At 44.2% G+C, this 20,308-nt stretch overlaps 1 protein-coding gene across 1 annotated transcript in view; it reads left to right on the top strand.

Annotated features, from left to right (window-relative positions):
- fbn1 (fibrillin 1) overlaps window positions 1–20,308 on the top strand; it is a 67,832-nt gene that overhangs the window by 13,847 nt on the left and 33,677 nt on the right. The window contains exons 8-32 of the mRNA XM_030044029.1: window positions 1,669–1,794; window positions 3,068–3,193; window positions 4,709–4,861; window positions 4,977–5,222; window positions 5,638–5,790; window positions 5,886–6,005; window positions 6,175–6,300; window positions 6,503–6,625; window positions 7,857–7,979; window positions 8,935–9,087; window positions 9,693–9,746; window positions 9,890–10,015; window positions 10,116–10,241; window positions 10,367–10,486; window positions 10,997–11,134; window positions 11,272–11,322; window positions 11,451–11,576; window positions 11,753–11,980; window positions 12,108–12,233; window positions 13,196–13,324; window positions 14,151–14,276; window positions 15,268–15,393; window positions 15,515–15,637; window positions 16,628–16,753; window positions 17,388–17,513. Coding sequence (XP_029899889.1) covers window positions 1,669–1,794; window positions 3,068–3,193; window positions 4,709–4,861; window positions 4,977–5,222; window positions 5,638–5,790; window positions 5,886–6,005; window positions 6,175–6,300; window positions 6,503–6,625; window positions 7,857–7,979; window positions 8,935–9,087; window positions 9,693–9,746; window positions 9,890–10,015; window positions 10,116–10,241; window positions 10,367–10,486; window positions 10,997–11,134; window positions 11,272–11,322; window positions 11,451–11,576; window positions 11,753–11,980; window positions 12,108–12,233; window positions 13,196–13,324; window positions 14,151–14,276; window positions 15,268–15,393; window positions 15,515–15,637; window positions 16,628–16,753; window positions 17,388–17,513 — 3,300 coding nt within the window. The remainder of the gene's footprint in view (window positions 1–1,668; window positions 1,795–3,067; window positions 3,194–4,708; window positions 4,862–4,976; window positions 5,223–5,637; window positions 5,791–5,885; window positions 6,006–6,174; window positions 6,301–6,502; window positions 6,626–7,856; window positions 7,980–8,934; window positions 9,088–9,692; window positions 9,747–9,889; window positions 10,016–10,115; window positions 10,242–10,366; window positions 10,487–10,996; window positions 11,135–11,271; window positions 11,323–11,450; window positions 11,577–11,752; window positions 11,981–12,107; window positions 12,234–13,195; window positions 13,325–14,150; window positions 14,277–15,267; window positions 15,394–15,514; window positions 15,638–16,627; window positions 16,754–17,387; window positions 17,514–20,308) is intronic.

Below are 20,308 nucleotides of genomic sequence, written 5' to 3'. Positions count from 1 at the left end.
CCGCTGCAGGGGAGGCAGACCGGAGCCAGCACCCAGAGGAACATGCAGTACTCTGGGACGTGGCGTCAGGTCACAGGCTCCTGAAGCTTTTCAGCCAGAGACACAAATTGAGTAAATTTAATCTTACCTTAGGATTCAGCCTCAGGAAGTCATAGTAGGAGTTTTGTTCTCAGATGCCCAGAATTGAATGACTTGAGATAGTTTATATGAAGCTGTTGAGTGTATGTATGGATGGAAGTATAATTTATTTATTTGTTTTATTTATTTATCAAAAAGTCACATTTGAACTCAACACACATTTGGTTATTTGCACCAAAGGTGGAAGCTAACTAAGTACATTTATTAACATACTAAACTACACATATGAGGTACGGGCACTTTACTTGAGTATTTTTATTTTGTGAGACTTTAAACTTTGACCCCACTACATTTCAGGGGAAATATTGTACTTTTTACTACATGGATCTCCTATATCACTACAATTATATTACAGCTGTAGCTGCTAGTTACTTTGCAGAACAAAGTTTTATATTCAGAACATAAAATCTGATGCATTGTTAGAGTCAGAAGTGGCCAACATTTTATGGAGCAGTTAGAGAACATTAAAATACAAGTTAATACGTAAATAATTTAACACTCTGAAAGGACCCATTCTTCACAGTGAGTACATTTCATGATCGCCTTAACTGTATTGCTAATACGTCCACACTTTTATTTAAGTACAGTTTTCAAAGCAGGGCTTGCAAAGTATGTTTTTTCAACCACTGGTTGGACACTTATTGGTTTTCATTTGTGATCATGTGACAGTTTTTACTTGAAAAACTGTCAACTGTGGAAACTTTGATTTTTTTTTTTTTTTTTTTTTGCCCATGTGAACATTTTTTGTCACATTTTTACCTGCCCTTAAATTTAGCAGTGTTTGATTTGTGTAAAAACTGGACATGCAAAGAGACAAGTTGGAGCAGAACACAACAGTTTTCACTTGGGAAAGCTCACATACATAAACCAAAATGTGTCCACAAAGCTTGAATTCATTTTTTTTTTTTTTGTGTAGGATGAATGTGCAGACAAGCTGTTAGATGGGTAATGTAGATCATCAGCTGGGTGTAACTAAGTCACAACTCTCTGTCTGACTTCATGGTGTCTCCCTTTGCTGGCGCAGTGGCGTCATCTATATTACTTACTGTATGGGCTCATAACCATAACCATGTGTGTGACTGTAGACCTGTCGTCTCTCCTTCTTCTCTGTCTCTAAATGTTCTCCCTCCCTCTTTTTCTTCCTGCCTTGGTCAACTTGGCTTCCTCTTCTGTCCCACCTGTAGGAGACATTCCTCTCTCTCTCTCTCTCTCTCTCTCTCTCTCTCTCTCTCTCTCTCTCTCTCTCTCTCTCTCTCTCTCTCTCTCTCTCTCTCTGTTCTGTTTTTAGTCTGTTGGTAGCAGTATAGTTGGAGTCAGACTGTTTAACAGACCCAATTTCAATCCATCCACATCCAGGCATGTGGAGATTTGTTTATGTGTTAATATGATGTGTAACTCTGCGTGGTGCATTCTTGCCGCAGCAAGAACGTTAATTGACCACCTCTGTGACGTTGCTTTTATGTAGTACACTAGTGAATCTGTGTGCCTGTGTGTGAGGGTTGGTATTAACAGTATGCTGTGTATGTGCAGATGTGGATGAGTGCCAGGCCATCCCAGGCCTCTGTCAAGGAGGAAACTGTATCAACACAGTGGGATCTTTTGAATGTAAATGTCCCGCTGGACACAGGTTCAACGAGATCACACAGAAATGTGAAGGTAAGAACTACACCTTTAATCATCATGGTACAAACGTAAAATGACTGACATTTGGAGTCAGAGCCTGAAATGGCTCACCCCATAGCAGAAAAGGATCTTTATTAGTCTGAAATTTCCTCATTAACAATGCAAAGCTGGAGTTAGAAGCCACATCCAGAGGGGTTGTGGTCAGCATCACCCCAGCTGTGGTATTCTGATTATTACTATGTGACAGAAAGACCACACATATACTACTTTGCCCTTCCCTTCAAATAAGTGCAATTAAACCACAGCAGGCCTCTGCTTTCGCTCAGTAATTTGACTCCTCGAGCAAATCTTGCATTTTATAAAATTCTCAGCCTGGAGACAAACACCAATTTGATTTGTTAGACGTTTTGTTTTTTCCAATAGTTGAATAGTTGTGTTAAAAACAAGATATTCATCCAGCGTCAGTGTACTGGCATGCCAGTATATCAGTCAGGAGACATGTGCAGTATTGGATGGGATGCTGGGAAATTCTTCCCTCAGTTGTGGGGTCTAATTGTCAATTTATGATTGGCTGGCAGAAATTGCGGATCACATAATGTTGAATTTAAGACCACTTTCTGGCCTAAAATACCAAAATCTTTAATAAAAACCTGCTCTCAACATCTCTTCTGTTCTGCCATAAATAAAGACCCACTTTACCACATATTAAGGTTGTAAAAAACTACTGGCTTATTAACAAATATATATGACAATTTCCAGACCAAACTTAACTGTATTGGGTTGAGATCTAGTGAAAAAGACTGAGCAGGGGTTTTGTGGCATTCATTTTGCAGGGTAAAATATGTGCTATTTTATGCCCAGAAATAATTGCCGGAAAACTTCTGGACTGTGTAAAAGACATTTCAGATTGGGTCTAAGTTATGTTTCTTAACAGACATTGTGCATTGTGATGTGCAGTTGGTGGTTAGTGGCCCTAAAAGCAGAGCAGCTACAGAGGTCCCTGGATTCAATATCCTGTGACAATGCCTATTTCCATTGTCATTGCCAGCATGTCTCTAGTCACTCTCACAGACATTCAAGTTCTAGTTTCTTATTTAATCGCTTTCATCTTCAGCTTTTGATTACTGTGCACTTTTCAGCAACAAAAAAACTAAACAGAAAGAAAGAAACTGGGAAGAAAAGAAAGGAAAGACTTGATTGTCTTGTCATTTCCTCCTCTCCTCTCCTCTCCTCTCCTCTCCTCTCCTCTCCTCTCCTCTCCTTTCTCTTCTCCTTTCTTCTGCTCTCTTCTCCTTTCCTCTCTCAGATCTTGATGAGTGTGCTAACATCCCCGGCCTATGCAGTGGAGGCGAGTGCTCCAATACTGCTGGCAGCTATTTCTGCAAGTGTCCCCAGGGATATTACGCCTCACTGGACGGGTCCAGGTGCATAGGTGAGTCTAGAGCTTTGCATTGCACTCCTGGTGTTGTGCTGTTACCACGCTGAAGAAGAAGAAGTCCAACTGAATGCATTACACTGGCATTGGTTAATTGTTGGTTAATGGGGACAAAATATTCAACAAAGCAGTTCAGCAAGAATGGCGCCGCCTCATTCTCGTTCCATTTTCTTCCCCATTTTGGTTCTTCTCCCTCTCTGCCTGGCACAGAGAGCAGAAAGAACTGAAAGCGGTCCAACGTTCCAGCTGGTAGAATTTAGGTCAGTAGTCGCTCGCTTGCCTCTGGTTCTACAACAATGAGCTATATTCTCTTCGAACTGAGGAGAAGAGGTGATGAGAGGAGAAACGTGTAACGTCACACTGTGCTCACCGTGCGTACCTGCATTCCTGTGTCTGTGAATGGGTTATTATGGGGTCTGGGGAAGAGCTCTGTGTCAGCTTGATATCTCAAACAGAGGCTGGCTGGGACCGTCTTTCCAAAGCGAGGCAGACAGAAGCAGAGAGCCCACAGGGCAGACTCAACTGCTTTCATCTGTCAGGCCCATTCTCACTCAGGTGACATGGTTTAGTCACGCAGTGGATCAAGGGAGTCAGATTGTGTGCGTGTGTGCGTGCGTGTGTCAATGTATCTGTGTGTGTGTGTGTGTTTGTATCAGTGGACAAAACCAGCGATCCACATCCTGGGGGGTCAACAGCCATGTGTATATTCACACACATACACACGTTCACACACATGCCTGCACACATGCACACACACATACACACTGACCAAAAAGCGTCAATAAATCACTGCAGGTTCAACTCGGTTTGACCCAAAATGGACCCAGAGAGGAATTTGGGTCACAGTGGTCAAATTTGATGTACACACATTCACAAATGTAGGCATGCAGACATGCATGCACACACACATGCATGCAAACACACACATACACACACGTACACGCATGCACACACACACATACACAGCACCCCCTCCCCTTAAAGGAGAGGATGTTTGTGAGGAAGGAATGTCTGAGTCTTCCGCTCCAGAGAGACTGTTGTGCCAAACATCTTAGTCTGTTTCCCATGCAGCAACACTGGAGCATGAACATCCACACTGGCCCCTCTAGGGCCCGACTGTTTTTCCCTCCACCCGACCCTAAGCTGGCTTGGCGTCTTGTTGGCCTGAACCAAGCAATCGTTTGTGGAGTCTCTCAGTTTCATCACGTGAACAAGTTGGATAGGCTTTGTGTGACATGAGAGATGATATATTTATGTGAATATGGAACTAGAGTGTTAGTCATGCTGATATATAATTCCAGGATTTACTGGATATGACAGGTTCTCATAACTAGGAAGTGATGTCCACTGGAGGCGGCTTTTATCTTCCGACAAGATGGAAAAACTAAAAGTGCCGATTACTTTTTTGACTGTGCTCTTGCCAGTTTGCTAAACATGCACATAACATTTGCCATATGACATATACCATGGCTATTTTGTCCAAATCAATGCTGTGTATGTTGTGTCTCCCAGACGCTCGTGGAGGGTACTGCTACGCCAGCCTGCTGAACGGGCGCTGCGCCAACCAGAACTCCCAGCTGTTGACCAAGATGCAGTGCTGCTGTGACAGTGGGCGCTGCTGGTCGGACGGTTCCACCCCTGAAATGTGTCCCATTCGTGGAACAGGTGGGGTCTCTCACATTCACATGGCATGACTGTTTCTTGGTCTCATCTATCTGTCTCCGTGCCTCAATGCTCAGTTTACCATCTGCTCTCTCTCCTTCATGCACTCTCATTTTAGAGGAGTACCAGAAGCTGTGCATCCAGTTACCCAGTGGTGGCAGTGGTGTCGTGATTCCTGGTCAAATCCCAGGTGGACCCCAGATTCCTGGGGTCTACCCAGGCATATTTCCTGGTCAAGTTCCTGGTCAAGTTCCTGGCCAAGTACCCATTATCTTTCCTGGCCAAGGACCCGGTCCCGTTCCAGGGCAAGTTCCCGGTCAAGTTCCAGTGTACCCAGGGCAGCCCATACCGCCTCCCCCACCAGGTGTGTAGCTTTCTGCTCTCTGTGGTTGATCCTTTTGTTGGCTCCTGGTAAGAAATCCCTGCTGCAAAGGCATTTTAAAACTGGCCACTAGATAGCAAGAAAACTGCCACATATTTAAATCTGCTCATGTGATTATGACCTGTCTTATAACTCAGCGTATATTTGATCAGAATTACAAAACCTGGTATACATGGCATTTATCTTAAAGCATGGTAAAATACCATACACGCAAAATGTCGTAGTTTGTTTGGTGAGATGTACATTGCTAGCTGCCAGTTGGTACTACCATCTTACCAATCAGTATGACAAAGTCTTTTCAGGTAGCATGCAGTAGAAATACAGAGATGCTATAGATTTTCCATCATTGCATTTTATAGATATTAACGTGTTTTATATCTGTGACTGTTTCTATCAGGCCCTGATATTATCCAAACCCAGAATATCACCAACATGTGCCAGGCCTTCCGCAACCTCTGCCTGAACGGCAGGTGTATCCCCACCCCTGGCATTGGATACCGCTGCGAGTGTAACATGGGCTTCAGATTGGATGCAAGGGGAGAGTGCATCGGTAAGCCGCCCAGAGATGGAGGAACAAGTTTACCAAGCACCAAAATGGAGGTAGATGAAAGTAATGAAGGTTTTTGTGCTGTGTTTATTCTCCAGATGACGATGAGTGTGACAGGAACCCATGTGCACATGGCGAGTGTGTCAACACCCCTGGCTCCTACATCTGCCAGTGTCCTGCTGGATTCCAGACCACTGCCACCAGGACGGAGTGCCGAGGTGACACAACACACACCTATATCTATATCTATACCTATATCTATGTCTATGTCTAAATCTACATATCTATATTTAGATAGACAGATAGATAGATAGAGAGATAGAGAGACACAAAGAAACAAACACCATGTGTATGTTTACTGTACTTACTCTTACTTGTGTCTGTCAGATCTGGATGAGTGTGTGGCCAATGGACGCATCTGCAACAATGGCCGCTGTGTGAATACTGAGGGCAGTTTCCACTGTGTCTGCAACGCCGGCTTCGAGATCTCATCAGATGGCAAAAACTGTCAAGGTCCGTCTTGCGACTGTGTCAAGTTCTGATGTGTAATTTTATGGAGTAAAGGCACATTTTCAGCATATTCATGTGTAATGGCTATGTACAATGGTGGTGGTGTAAAACCAAAGCCACACACATGCAGTCGTAGAACAGGGTCTAAGACACTGTGTCATTTTCCAAGTTTGCTAAAATTTGTTGTTTCTGTTCATCACCCCAGACCAGGATGAGTGCCTCATCAGGAATATGTGCCTAAATGGATTGTGCATCAATGAAGATGGCAGCTTCAAATGCATCTGTAAACCTGGCTACCTGCTGGACACAAGCGGGCGCATGTGTGTAGGTGTGTTGGGTAGATGGCTCACAGCCAATCAACACCGTTTCTCACCAGCAGTCACATCACACATCTTTACACTCTCACGTTCACTGACTGTATCCCTTCACAGCGTAGGCAGCCTGTTTTGACCAGGCATGTTCAGTTAGTCTGGAAGGTGGCTACTTTTCTGGCATGTTAGTGCCTCTATTATGGACTTCTTAGCACGCAGCGCAAAAATCCCCCTAAAAGCCCTGGAAAAATCCCTGAGCGTCCTGGCAGGCCAGCTGGACATGTGGATAGTTGGGGCCCTCCTGTTCTGTGAGGCACTTGCAGACAGCTTTTCCTAAACTTGTTCACTGTGAGACAGAAAAAAAGGCTTTTGGCCTTCCCATGAAATTCAAGAAGCATGTTAGCTTTGATTGGAAGATATAAAGTTGCACCAAGATAAGCCAAACCATTACCATCTAAGAGGACTTAGCCACATAACAGCTGATCAACCATTTTGTTGATATGGTACCCCCAGATGCGGTAGAGAACCTTAACTGTGTCTTTGGATAGCACTGAAGATAGACCCATCTATGTATCAAATGTTAATAGGTCTTTAACTACAGAATTGCCTTTCCACTGTGTGTAATCTGCAGCCATTTTGTGCCACGTCTCTTTGGATACAGACGTTTGATCTCAGAGACAGCGACCTGGCTGAATAAGTCATAGCTGAATAAATAAATACTTGAGAAGGGCGTAGGCGAAGGGTGCTGATGTTTGCAGTCATTAATGAAATGTGTAGTCTAGAGGGGCCCTGGGGCCTCATCTCCATCTACAGCTGAGGGAAGTGGCTTTCTGTCCCCCAACCCACCCAGAAAGAACACACACACACACACACTCATACACACGTATGTGCACATGCCATATCATTGTTTACGCTCATTATGATAATTATTGTAATATGCTGATGGGATCAAGGGGAGAGGAGGGTTGTTTTCTTAACTGAGGTCATAAAGCTCAAGCTGTGCTGCAGCTTTAGCTGTACTTCTCAATGAAGCAAATGTCTGGGTACTTCACTAACCACTGCTTTATTAAAAAAAAAATAAATAAAAAATGATTTAAGAGGTTATAGCTTCTTACCGCTCATTTTAGGAGAGGGAGTAGACAGAAATAGTTTAGATGTTGGAGGCATACCACTTGATGAACGGAAGTACTGCTATGACCTGTATTAAATCCTTGTTTCCCATGTTGTTTTCTGTCTCCATGCGACTAGACATCGATGAGTGTGAGACTCCAGGCATGTGTATGAATGGCCACTGCGTCAACACAGAGGGGTCTTTCCGCTGTGAGTGTATGCCTGGAATGGCTGTGGGGCTGGATGGACGGGTCTGCGTTGGTGAGTTAATGATACTTCATGTGTGATTGTTTACTTCTTTTTAAGGAACCGTTCACCCCAAAATGAAGTTCAGTTGTTACTTACTTGCCCCCATTTCATCTAGCATTCCATTTGAAGTTTATTGGACCACAAAACACAGCAAAAATTTGGGATAAGACTTATCAACTAGCCTTCTGTGTATGTTTGGTGGTCCTATAAACTTCAAAGGCGTATTGACTGAAAAATGAACTGAGTAGATAATGATTACATTTTCATGTTGTGGTGAAGTATTCCTTTCAAGACCGGATCATTTATTCATTTTTGTTAGTGTGACCTTCACTCATCTCACGCTAGTCTCCACCTCTCCGTCTTTACACGTTTTAGCCAAAATAACCGCAACACAAATATTTTCAATTTTCAGCGATAAAATAAGCCTAAAATGTCATCAAGCTGGGAATAATCAGATAATAATAAATTTTTACATCCTGTTGCCCCATCGCAGCCAGATGCTCACACTCAGTTGTTCCATTAATTTTTGTCCTGATGTTTTATGTTTGTCTTCCCTCCCGCCTTGCGCTCCAGACCATCTGACTGGCACTAGGAGAGCAGATCTGTTTATGCCCTTATTTTCAGCATTCCTGCATTCCCCCAATGACATCTCTTTGTGCATTGTGTGGGAAGTGTTGAAATGCTGTTGTTCTGTCTGGGTGAGTTTGCTCAGGATGATATCAGTGCAGGAGAATGCCTCAAATCCCTGGATATTCTGGAGAGAGAACAACTGTTTATTTTCCCAGTGTTGTTGTTTATTGGATTCAGGGACTTTATTTCAGTCTTTCCGCAGCTCTCGCACCCTCTTTCCTTCTCTTTTTTCTTTTTCTGCCACCTCACCTGTCTCTTTCTCCCCTTTCTCTGCCCTTGTCTGCCTCTCTCCCTCTTTCACACACTATCTCTCTCGCTTTTTGTCCGCCTGAAACAGACACACACATGCGCAGCTCGTGTTATGGTGGCTACAAGCGGGGACAGTGTGTGAGGCCTTTATTTGGAGCCGTGACCAAGTCTGAGTGCTGCTGTGCCAGTACAGAGTACGCCTTCGGAGAGCCCTGCCAACCCTGCCCACCAAAAAGCTCTGGTATGGATATTCAAATCATTCCGCCCTTCACACATATGGAACCACCTCCCACGTCCCGACCCCTGACACACACACACACACACCCATGCTCAAAGAGAATCTCTCACACACACCGACTTGGTGTTTCATTTTGAAATCACACCTGTAAAAGTCAAGATCACTAGATTATAAAACTTGGTCTCTCTTGTCTCTGTCAGGTCCGCTTGGGCTTTGTCAATGGTGATAACAAAGTCATGGCTAAGTTGTCTGATAGAGATGCTCACAGCTTGGAGGCTCCAACAGCCTTCACACGCTCTTACACATGCATGCAGCCATAGACAAACACACACATACACACACACACATCCGTCAGCCAGTCACTTCTCATTAGCCCTGGCAATTAAAGTTTCTGTATCAAAAGACGCCAGAGTGGCACCACATTAAAGAGTCCGTTTTATATACATCTAGGCTAAATGAGAAAGCATGGAAATGGATAATGACATGGTATTAAATGTCTTGCTTTGAGATTTCTTGGATTTTGGCAAATGTGATATTTTCTCAAACGCTGTTATTTCATTTTGGTTTTTTATTAACCCGTACCGTCTGTGTATGTGTTTGTCTTGCAGCTGAGTTCCTGGCTCTGTGCACTAATGACCTCGGCACGACCGGCGATGGAAGAGGTAATGTATGTGTGTGTGCGTGTGTGCATGTGTGCATGCGTGGGTGTGGGTAAAATTGCAGGAAATCACACACATCTAAATACATCATACAGGGTTGCTGCTATTGGAATTGATGTTCAACAGCTTATTCTCTGCCTTCTCAGATATTAATGAGTGTGCCCTTGATCCTGACATCTGCCAGAATGGAGTGTGTGAGAACATGTTGAGGACTTACAAATGTAACTGCAATGAAGGCTTCGAGGTGGACCTGACAGGCAAAAACTGTGTCGGTAGGTTACCCACTGAATTAAAGTACTGCATACAGGTTTTGATATCAAAAGGCAATGTGTTGAATGTCTGCATGTGCCTCTGTCTGTCTTCATGCCTCAGATGTTGATGAGTGTCTGCTGAACCGGCATCTGTGTGACAACGGTCTGTGCAGGAACACACCAGGCAGTTTCACCTGTCAGTGCCCCACCGGATACCGCTTCAGTCCTGAGACTGACGTCTGCGAGGGTCAGGGACTCACTCCTTCTGTCCCACACAAACCGATGCACACTGAAACAGCAACATTAGATTCATAAGAGATCGGCCAGCGTGCAAAAAACTAAGGCAAAAACCTCTGTGACTGTCTCTTGCAGATATCGATGAGTGTGAATCCAACCCGTGTGTGAACGCAGAATGTAAGAACAGCCCAGGATCCTTTTTGTGTTCGTGTTCATCGGGCAGTACGCTGGATAGCTCAGGCTTACAGTGTATAGGTAAGTGAGTGTTGATGTCCGAGTGCTGCCGGTTTCTCTTCAGCTTCACCTGATCAGACCTGGGCGTTGTTTGGAGATTTTTGGTTTCAGCACCTCAAACTGGGGCTTTTAGGAAATATTTATTTGCTCATAATGCTGTTTTGCACTAGAGAAGAAATCACACTTTTTTCAAAACTCTCATATAAAAAAAGAAAATAAGAATGACAAGTAAGTTTTCTATGCATTTCTGTGTATTGCCGTTTTTATCAGCACACTTTACATTCAGTTTGTCAATTTTTATCACCATTTTTTGCAATACTTTTTTCAATACTTTTATGTGCTCCGTTAAGTCTGGCATGTTTCTGGCCTGAGACTCATTGGAAGACTGTGTTAAATGAGCTGTTGCACTGAATAACATATTAACATATTAGTTGGTAGTGCTAACTGGGGTGCGGCACTACAGCTGCATGGGTCACTCTGTGTGACTGAAAGTCCTGCATTTAAGGCATCAGAGCTTGTTTCACCAAACAGAGACCACCAAGGGCACCTGCTGGCTGAAGATGATCAACGAACGCTGTGAGGTGAACATCAACGGGGCAACACTTAAGTCCCACTGCTGTGCCACCCTGGGAGAGGCCTGGGGCAGCCCGTGCGCCCGATGTGAACGAGGTGAGATGGATTTTGACGTCGAGTGGGTCAGGATGCAGATCCCTCTCTGCCTCATGACTTTGCACTTTAATTTTCCTGTGTAATGCTGTTGGGTCATTCAGTTTGAGACTTTACTGTGTGCTTTCCTCCTTTTTCAGATCGAACCTGTAGTAAGGGGTATGCCAGAGTCAAAGGAAATGTCTGTGAAGGTAAGGTCTGCTATGATGCCACACACAGCTGAGAAATCAGAACTGTATGTCATCAATACCAAATGTGTGAAATTCTGCTCTGGTGTTGGTGGGACGAATTTCACTGTCGTTTCTTTGCCTTTTGTCAGATGTCGATGAGTGTGAGGTGTTCCCCAAGGTGTGTGTCAATGGGAAGTGTGTCAACACACAGGGTTCCTTCTTCTGCCAGTGCCCCTCAGGAATGACTGTAGATGCCAGTGGCAGGACGTGCATCGGTGGGTACTCTGTGTGTGTGTGTGTGTGTTTGTTTGTGTCTCCTAAACTACATGTGTCACTTGTAGTTTTGTGCAGCAGTGGGTGTTTCTGTCTGCCTGAGACCTCATGCTTGTGCAAGTTGTAGCATTTAATTGCCATTTTCGGCACATGTGAAATATGTATCTGCGGCATCCAGATCTGCGTACGGAGCAGTGCTACATGACTCATGACGACGAGCGCTGTGGGACACCCATCCCTGGGCGGCACCGCGTGGACGCCTGCTGCTGCTCAGTCGGGGTGGCCTGGGGCCCCGAATGTGACGAGTGTCCCGAGAAGGGCTCTCCAGAGTACGCCCAGCTCTGTCCTCGTGGTCCAGGGTTCTCCCTTGGGAAAGACTTCATCAACGGCAGGCCCTTCCTCAAAGGTAGTGCACATTCGACAGTCTGCAGAGACTTTCACAGATTTGAAAGACACCGTTCAAACTAAACACTGCTTCCTCTCTTTTTCTGTTTGTCTCTATCTCTCCACTCCCCGCCCCCTTTTCTCTGCAGATATAAATGAGTGCAGGATGATTAACAGCCTGTGCACAAATGGAAGATGTAGAAACACCATCGGCAGCTTTCGTTGTCGCTGTGACAATGGCTATGCTTTGGACTCAGATGAGAGGAACTGCACTGGTGAGCTCATAGCACAGACACATTTTTTTCATGAGGTGTCAAATGTACATTTTTTTTTAACGTTATGCCGCATAATGGATAGATAAATGACTTCTAAGCCTGTAAGCATGCGACACAGCGTATATGTAGCCGCTACTTTTGTCCAGAATGCTTGCCAAACATCAGCTATCACATATCACAGCCCCACAATATCTCTGCAAGTCTAGCTGGTCTCCATCAATCCCTCATTCTGAAGCCCTATGCCAACACTAATTACAGTAAAGTGGTGTAAAGCCCTTGCCTACATTCAGCTCATCCAGCCTAATGGGAGTCTGGCTGGTTGGGGCTTGTTGGAGCTGGTCCCTGCAGTCTGCTTGGCTACATTACTGTTGTGTTGAAGTGTACACACACCATTCTCCGTTGAAATACCAGAGCCATGGCTTTATTCTGAAACAGTTTATTTGCCTCTACATCTAAAGCGAGTAATATCAGAAACCTTTTCACATCACATGAGCCAAATTGCAACCCGAGGTCCTTTTGGCAGGTCTCCTTTGGCTGTTCCAAACTGTAGATTAAAAACTGAAGTGGATCAGGAGTTTGGCACCAGACTATGCAATGACCTACCCTAGCAGAGGATAAATCACTATCATGTTTTAAAACACTTCCTAAGACTCAATTAATGGATTTGCTTAAATGCGGTGACCTTTCATTAGGTATTTTTGACCCGTCTTTCATGGTTCTTGGCTTGTTTTCATATGCCATACCTTTCTTTTCTTGCTTTTACTGTTGGTCTCATCTGTTTGTTTTTCACCTCTTTGTAAATCACTTTGTAACTGTGGTTTGAAAAGCACCGTACGAATACAGATGGCTATTATTATAAACATAGCACGCTCTCAGAATAAATCTGCCCACAGGAGTGTATGGTGAATGTTTTTAAAGAAAAGTATTTTAATATTCTACGATCGTTGCATTTGTCCCTGTAGATATCGACGAGTGCCGCATCTCTCCAGACCTGTGCGGACAGGGCACATGTGTCAACACACCCGGAGACTTTGAATGCGAGTGCTTCCAAGGATATGAGAGCGGCTTCATGATGATGAAAAACTGCATGGGTGAGTGGTAAAATTCACTGATACTATACATGCCACACAACAAATCTCCCTCCCAACTTGAGATCATCTGGTCCAGCTATCCCCTTACATGCTGTTCGTGTGAAATCATATTTCGTCTACAAGGACACAAGTGGGGAAACTTGATCTCCTTAACAACTCTCTCTCACACCCTGTTAAAGAAGCAGCATCTGAGAGCGGTGAGCTGCGCCAGCCTGTAAAGAGCTCTAAGTGTAGGGAAGGTTTGCTGCACAGTCCCAATCCCAGTCCTTACCAAGCCATCTCCCCCCTCCCGCTGGAGCCATAAGCCCTGGATGAGGTGCTTGGGCCAGCATGCCAGGCCTGGAACTTGCTGTTTAGACGACTGATGTAATCTGAAATTTGCAGTTTGTGTGTGTGTGTGTGTGTGTGTGTGTGTGTGTGTGTGTGTGTGTGTGAGAGAGAGAGAGAGAGAAAGAGAGAGAGAGCCTTTATTGTAACCCCTGCGGTGTGTTCAGAGCTTCAGACTTGGCAGCCCTCGACTCCTGCCACAATGCCTTTCCCTTCGCAAAACCACTCTATGATGTCTTAAAGATAATTATTCGATATTACATACTTGACTTGCATACAAGGGACACAATCAGCTGCCCAGCAAAATTATTTTTATATACACTTACAAGTCTTAATGTTCTGCCATCTGTGAAAATACTTAACACTTTATTTCTGGTCCGGTCTGCTTTCGACGCCTTGCGATTCAAGTCCTGGGAGAATTTATACATACAATTGCCTTACTTTGGTTGACCCAACACTCCATGTCTGCGTGTCTGTGTGTGTGTTCCCCTCCTGACAGACATCGACGAATGTGAGCGGAACCCTCTGCTGTGCCGTGGAGGCGAGTGTGTAAACACGGAGGGCAGCTTCCAGTGTGTGTGTCTCGAAGGCCACGAGATCGCTCCCGACGGCTCGGCTTGCCTAGGTGAGTGATGAGGTCATCGGAGAGGAGAGCCGGATGGCGATGGGTCGTCCTCCTCAAATGTTTCCCTCCTCCCCGCTCTGAGGGATCTGTGTTGAAGAATGTAGAGGCACGCTGCAGTTTCCGCTCTTAGTTTCCTCAAAGATGAAAGATTGATGAAGAGGGTGGAATGGTAAGTGGTGTTATTGTGCAACCTAACAGAGGGCCTGAATGACAATTTCAATGAGAAACCAGCCTGGGATCTACCTTCTTCCTCCATCTGTCTCTGTGTGTGGGCTCGCTCGGTCTGTGTGTGTGGGAGTGTGTGTGTTTGAAGTCTGTGTATATTAATGAGCGGGATGTATATTCCCTGATAGATGGGCTGATAGGGATTGTGGAATTGAGTTTGTGTGTGTGTGTGTGTGTGTGTGTGTGTGTGTGTGTGTGTGTGTGTGTGACTGAAAGGGGTCCATTTGGGTTAGACCACGGTAAAAAAGCAAGAGCTTGACTTTCACAGGGCCTTTTTTGGGTTCCATCATTAGTTTATAGCAATGAGCTGATTACTCATTATTCACTGAATGTCATTGCAGTGACCTAATAAAGCGTGTGAAGGTTTCATTCAATGACCTCATGTGTATTAACTACAACTTGAAGCCCATTTATTTTCTCTATTACCAGCTTGAGAAATAAAAGCAAAGAAAGCATTACTGATAATTGTCAGCCTCATCCACAAAGGTGGAGACAGTGATCTTCATTATCATGCCATTGTTAACATAACCACAGTTTGAGGCACCGAGATGCACTTAGTCTCCTTGTCAGTTTTCTGAACATCTCCTACTAAACATTAGTCACAGGATAAATTATGAAAGTAAATGAGTGCAACATTGGGTTGTGGTTTCTAGTGCAGTCTGCATGTCCCAGGAAGGCCTCCCAGTTAATAGTTATTACTCATGCTCACATACTTGCAGCATTATTTCTCACTTTTGTGTGTGCATATTTGATCATTCATTCACAGATATCAACGAGTGCGAGCTGAGTGATAAACTCTGCAGGAATGGGCAGTGTGTCAATATGATTGGGCGCTACCAGTGCACCTGCGACACAGGATACAAATCCACTGAGAACAGACTGGAGTGTGTTGGTATGTTACTGTTTACATGTGTATGTATTATTTCCATACATGGATGATCATGTTTTACTCATTGGGCAATGCGAAGGTTGTACATCAGCACTAAGTGACGTTGTGCTTCTCTGCCTCCCAGATATCGATGAGTGTACCATTGAGAACGGAGGCTGTGAGACTTACTGCACCAACTCAGAGGGCAGCTATGAGTGCAGCTGCCACAATGGATATGCCCTGATGCCTGATCTCAGGAGCTGCACCGGTCAGTCTGTCTGTCTGTCTCTCTGTCTGTGTGTCCATTCAGCTGTCATAGCTAAAACCAAAATTAACTTACTGGCAAATAGAACCAATATACATTTTTCATAGAAATGTGTCAAAAATTGCACAAATGTAGATGTAAATGCTTTTAGAGCCAGGAAAAATGGCAGCCAGTCAAGAGCCTTTGCTGTTATTTGTTTGTCTCACACTCGGAGTGAATGCATGGTGGACAGCAGGGACAAGGTTCGATACTAACAGGACGCAACTGTATTTAAGCAAGACACTTAAGTTTTATGGATTCATGGCATTAAGCAGAAGGCTGGCGTTAATTTCAGACCCTGGCGATAAGGTTTATGTATTGCTCACAGACTGAGTCCGGCTGTAGTGACCTGTGGTGATCCCACTGGCGGATTGAGATAATCCCCGTTTCCAATGTTAATACACTCGTTTCAAGAATTGTCTTGAATCAAGTGTCATTTTCTTGATACTAGTAGGCTGATCTGCCTCATTCTGCCTTGTTTCCACATATTTATACTTGTTCCCAGACAATTTCCTGAAGCAAGTGAAACTGCAGTGAAGATTTTTTGCAGTATTGGCGTATTTGTTTTGTTGCCATCCTGCATGGGCTACAAGGTGTAAAGATGTTTTTTTTTTTTTGTTTTTTTTTTTTTTGTTTTTTTACCCCCAAACAGAGTGAATTTTGAACGCTAGTGCACTCAAAGTTCTTACACGTACTTTAATATACACTGTGCACTTTCCGTTGATCATTGATCTATTTTTTTGGTCGCAGCCTGAAGTAACAGCACTTTGCTATATGTCACTACCATGCTGCTATTATTATTACAGATGTGTTTATGTGGTTAGTGTCGTGATACTGTGGTATTCTCTGACTGCTGACATGCTTGTTTCTGTTATGAGACATCTGTGAATAAGGATGAAAATATACTATACAGATGGCCAATAAACTTGCTCTCTCTTCTCTCTCCCACCCCAGACATTGATGAGTGTGAGGAGAGCCCAGACATCTGTGACGGAGGCCAGTGCACTAACACACCAGGGACGTACCAGTGTCTCTGCTTCGACGGTTTCATGTCGTCTGAGGATATGAAGACCTGCCTGGGTAACGGATGCACATTTACGACCACAATAAAACCCTGCAGCTACACCCTCTGCAGCGCTTTTTAGATCCGGGGGGTTCTCAGAGACTTACTCTAATGATGTAATGATCATCTTAAAGGTTATCCAAGATATGAGTCATGAGAATAGGGCCTTAATTAGTCAGATGTGTGTGTGTGTGTGTGTGTTTGTTTGAGGGAGGGTAATGTTGTTGATTTAGAAGACAGTGAACATTGTGCTGGTCAGGCTGAACAAGGAGGAATGCGTGACATTTAGACGTCTGGTTCCACTGAGTGAGAAAACACTGATTTAAAGACCTTTCACTGGGTCTGCACGCACACGCACACACACGCACACACACACACACTTACACTGCATTTTTGCCTTTAGTCTGTGTAAACACATGTTTAGCCCTGAATATAGTTTATGCTGCAGTGTTTTTGTCTTTGTCGCCACTTGAGAAATCATCGCATGTGAAATCGTGTTTGACAGATCTCATGTGTAAAAGTTCATTTGCTTTTATCCATTGCCATGACCGTTACATTTAGCATATTCATAGCATTCTTGCTCTCCCTCTTTCACTGCTCTCTTGTTCTCTCTCTCTGTTTTACTCACTCTTCTTTGTCCTCTCTGTCTAGATGTGGATGAGTGTGAGCTGAATCCAAACATCTGTCTGAGTGGGAACTGTGAAAACACGAAAGGATCCTTCATCTGTCACTGTGATCTGGGATACTCTGTACGCAAAGGAACCACCGGCTGCACAGGTGGGCCAAGCACACAAACACACACACACACACACACATACACACCCACACACAAACTTGCATTCATTGCAGTAAATACCTCCCAGAAAGCACAATACTGAAGGATCCTTGTGGAGCCCATCACAAAACGTCCCGTTAGTGGAAGAGTGTGGACTGGAGTGAGAATGCGAGTGAGAGGGCAGTGAGTCAGGAGAGTGCTGCTGCTGATTAACGTGGTGAAGGACATGTGCAAGTGTGTATGTGTGTGTATGGAGAGAGGGGGGGGGGTGCAGAGGGAGAGAGAGAGAGTGAGAGGTGAGAAATGAGAGGATGCAATGAGAATGTTTGGCTAACCAGGAGCAGCTCTAACATTACACATACACACACTGATGCAAAGGATCCTGTCTGGGCTGATGAGGAACACACACACACACACAAACAACACACACACACACACTCAACAACAGCAGCAGCAGCAGTGAGATCACTATCTGCTGTCAGATTCATGCATCAGATTACACCTTTGTTTATTCCTTTGTTGCCCTTTCATTAAGGTCAGTCAAACATTACGTGATGGTTGGAAGAGAAGCCGCATCACGTAATCACCTGTAACAGCTCCAAAACACATAAATACAAAGTCTATCCAGTCGGTAGAGCCCTTCACTGGGTTGGACTCAGTCCCCGTCTACCCAGACCAGAGCTCGTCTGATTTACAAGGCCACTGTAAAGTTCTGGAGTCGTGGTTAGTTGAGAGTCAGAGACTTTTCTTGAGCTGGTCGACGCACGTCAGGGTCGGTGCTGCGATGAATGAACTTCAGTGGTAGAAACAACAGCTGATTAAGGCTACAGTGGCCTGAAATGTTGTCTTCTAATAAATAATTGCCCAACATGAGGAGTGTGCAGGTTGTGAGAGTTTGGCCTGTGATTTTTTTTTTTTTTTTTTTTTTTTTTTTTGAGTGCACGGCGCCGTCACTGGCATCATGTTTTCCTTCAGAGGCAAACAAACACATCTGACTGAAGTGTGATTCAACCCCATAATAGTCCACTGAAACAGGCATACACACACCCCGCACACAGAAACACACACCTGCCCTCATTCTAATCCCATTAAAAAAAAAGTGCATACAGTATTTTCCTTGTTTTGAGAACGCCGGAGCTGCACTAAAGCCGCCAGTTCTGATTCACAGGTTTGGAATTTCAGCCCCGGAATACCAAGGAATCAGACTCTAATTCCTCTCAGGCAGCCGGGATGTCTTGTTACAGACAAGTGAACAAACCTGCTGCACTTTTCAAAATCGCATCTTTCTCTTCAATATTTTTAGACGTTACGGGAAATTGGTTGTCATCATCGAGTCGGTGTGTGATCATACTGGTTTGAATAGGCCATGTGGACGTGAAGACAATGCAAACTCTGTGTGTGTGTGTGTGTGTGTGTGTGTGTGTGTGTGTGTGTGTTTTAGGGATGTGTTAGAGAGTAAGTGCTGCTCTCAGGCACAGATCTGATCCAGCTGTTGAAGCTGCTCCCCCAAGAATCATTTTTATTCCACAATACTAAGCACTTAAAGGCAGGGTGTGAGCATGTGCTCGCATGAATTTGTGCGTTTTTGTGTGTATTGGATAGTTAGAATTGGGTGGAGATGTATCAGTGGAGCATGGACTTTACAAGCTTGGGAGTGTCTTAGCTTTAAACTCCGAAAGAGACAGAGAGAGTGTAGGAGAGGGAGAAAGAGAGTCCAATAAGCTTCAGGATGGGACAGAATAGTCAACTAGTCAACTCATTGGTCAACAGTCGCATGTTTGAATACGTTTATCGATTCTTTTTTGGTCTTTTGTACCACTGAGATTCAACATGCTACAACTTAAATGGGCTCAAAGTTGCCTGATCCTGACACTTTTGTAACGGTTGTGGACAGCTGCCCTACAGTAAAGTTTCATCATCCATGTCATCACACAGAAATGGGCAAGCAGGCCAGAACCCTGCAGATCTGCGTTCAACATGAGCACAACGGCAGAAATAAACCACAAAGACCTTTTACAATTCTCCCTGATTTATCCCTGTGAATCCTTATACGACCTGATTTGAGGTTATTTGGTTTGTGTGAATTATTAAATTGTTTAGGTGTTATACTTGAAAGTTTAAAAAATAGATTCAAAGTGGTAACAATGTTCAAATGATGGTTCATATCATATATTTTATTGTATTGTAACAAGTGAATTAAATTATGGTGAAATTAAAGTGCTCTCCATAGAAGAAGCCTTTAAGCCCCGAAGAGAGGCCCCTGGGGCTCCTCGGACTCCACTTTCAAAGCCCTTAAACTAGTCAACCCCTGAACCAAACTAGTCGACCTTGTAAAAACAGACTTTTGAACATTCCCAATAAGCACATTGGGCGAAAGGCTGGAATCAGGGTCAGCAGGCTTGAGTTAAGAGAGCTAAGAGCGTTAAGAGTCTCTTTGTGACAAGAAAGTACAGGACCTCCAGTGAAACTGCTGAAATGTAATTTAACTGATTCTGCTGGTGCCGAGACAGACAGACAGGGCGACAGGTGGTCAGGAAGACAGATGGCAGATATTTAAACATAAAGACAATAGACAGCCAATCAGGCGGGCATACCAGTGTGCAGACAGATAAACAGACAGGTAGACAGATGTTTAATTCTCTGTGATCCCTTTTTATCCTCTTTGGAGCTTCATCTGTCAAACATTAGCCCAGTTAAATCAAACCTCTCCTTTGACACCAGCTGTGCGACCACTGACACACTTCTCGCATGCAACAACTTCTGTTTGCATTTTATGATTTCCACATGAGAATGTGCG

The sequence above is a fragment of the Myripristis murdjan genome, chromosome 3 (genome assembly GCF_902150065.1).
Source record: "Myripristis murdjan chromosome 3, fMyrMur1.1, whole genome shotgun sequence".
Taxonomy (NCBI): domain Eukaryota; kingdom Metazoa; phylum Chordata; class Actinopteri; order Holocentriformes; family Holocentridae; genus Myripristis; species Myripristis murdjan.
The sequence above is the reverse complement of the archived record's forward strand: the minus strand, read 5'-3'. Positions and strand labels throughout refer to the sequence as shown.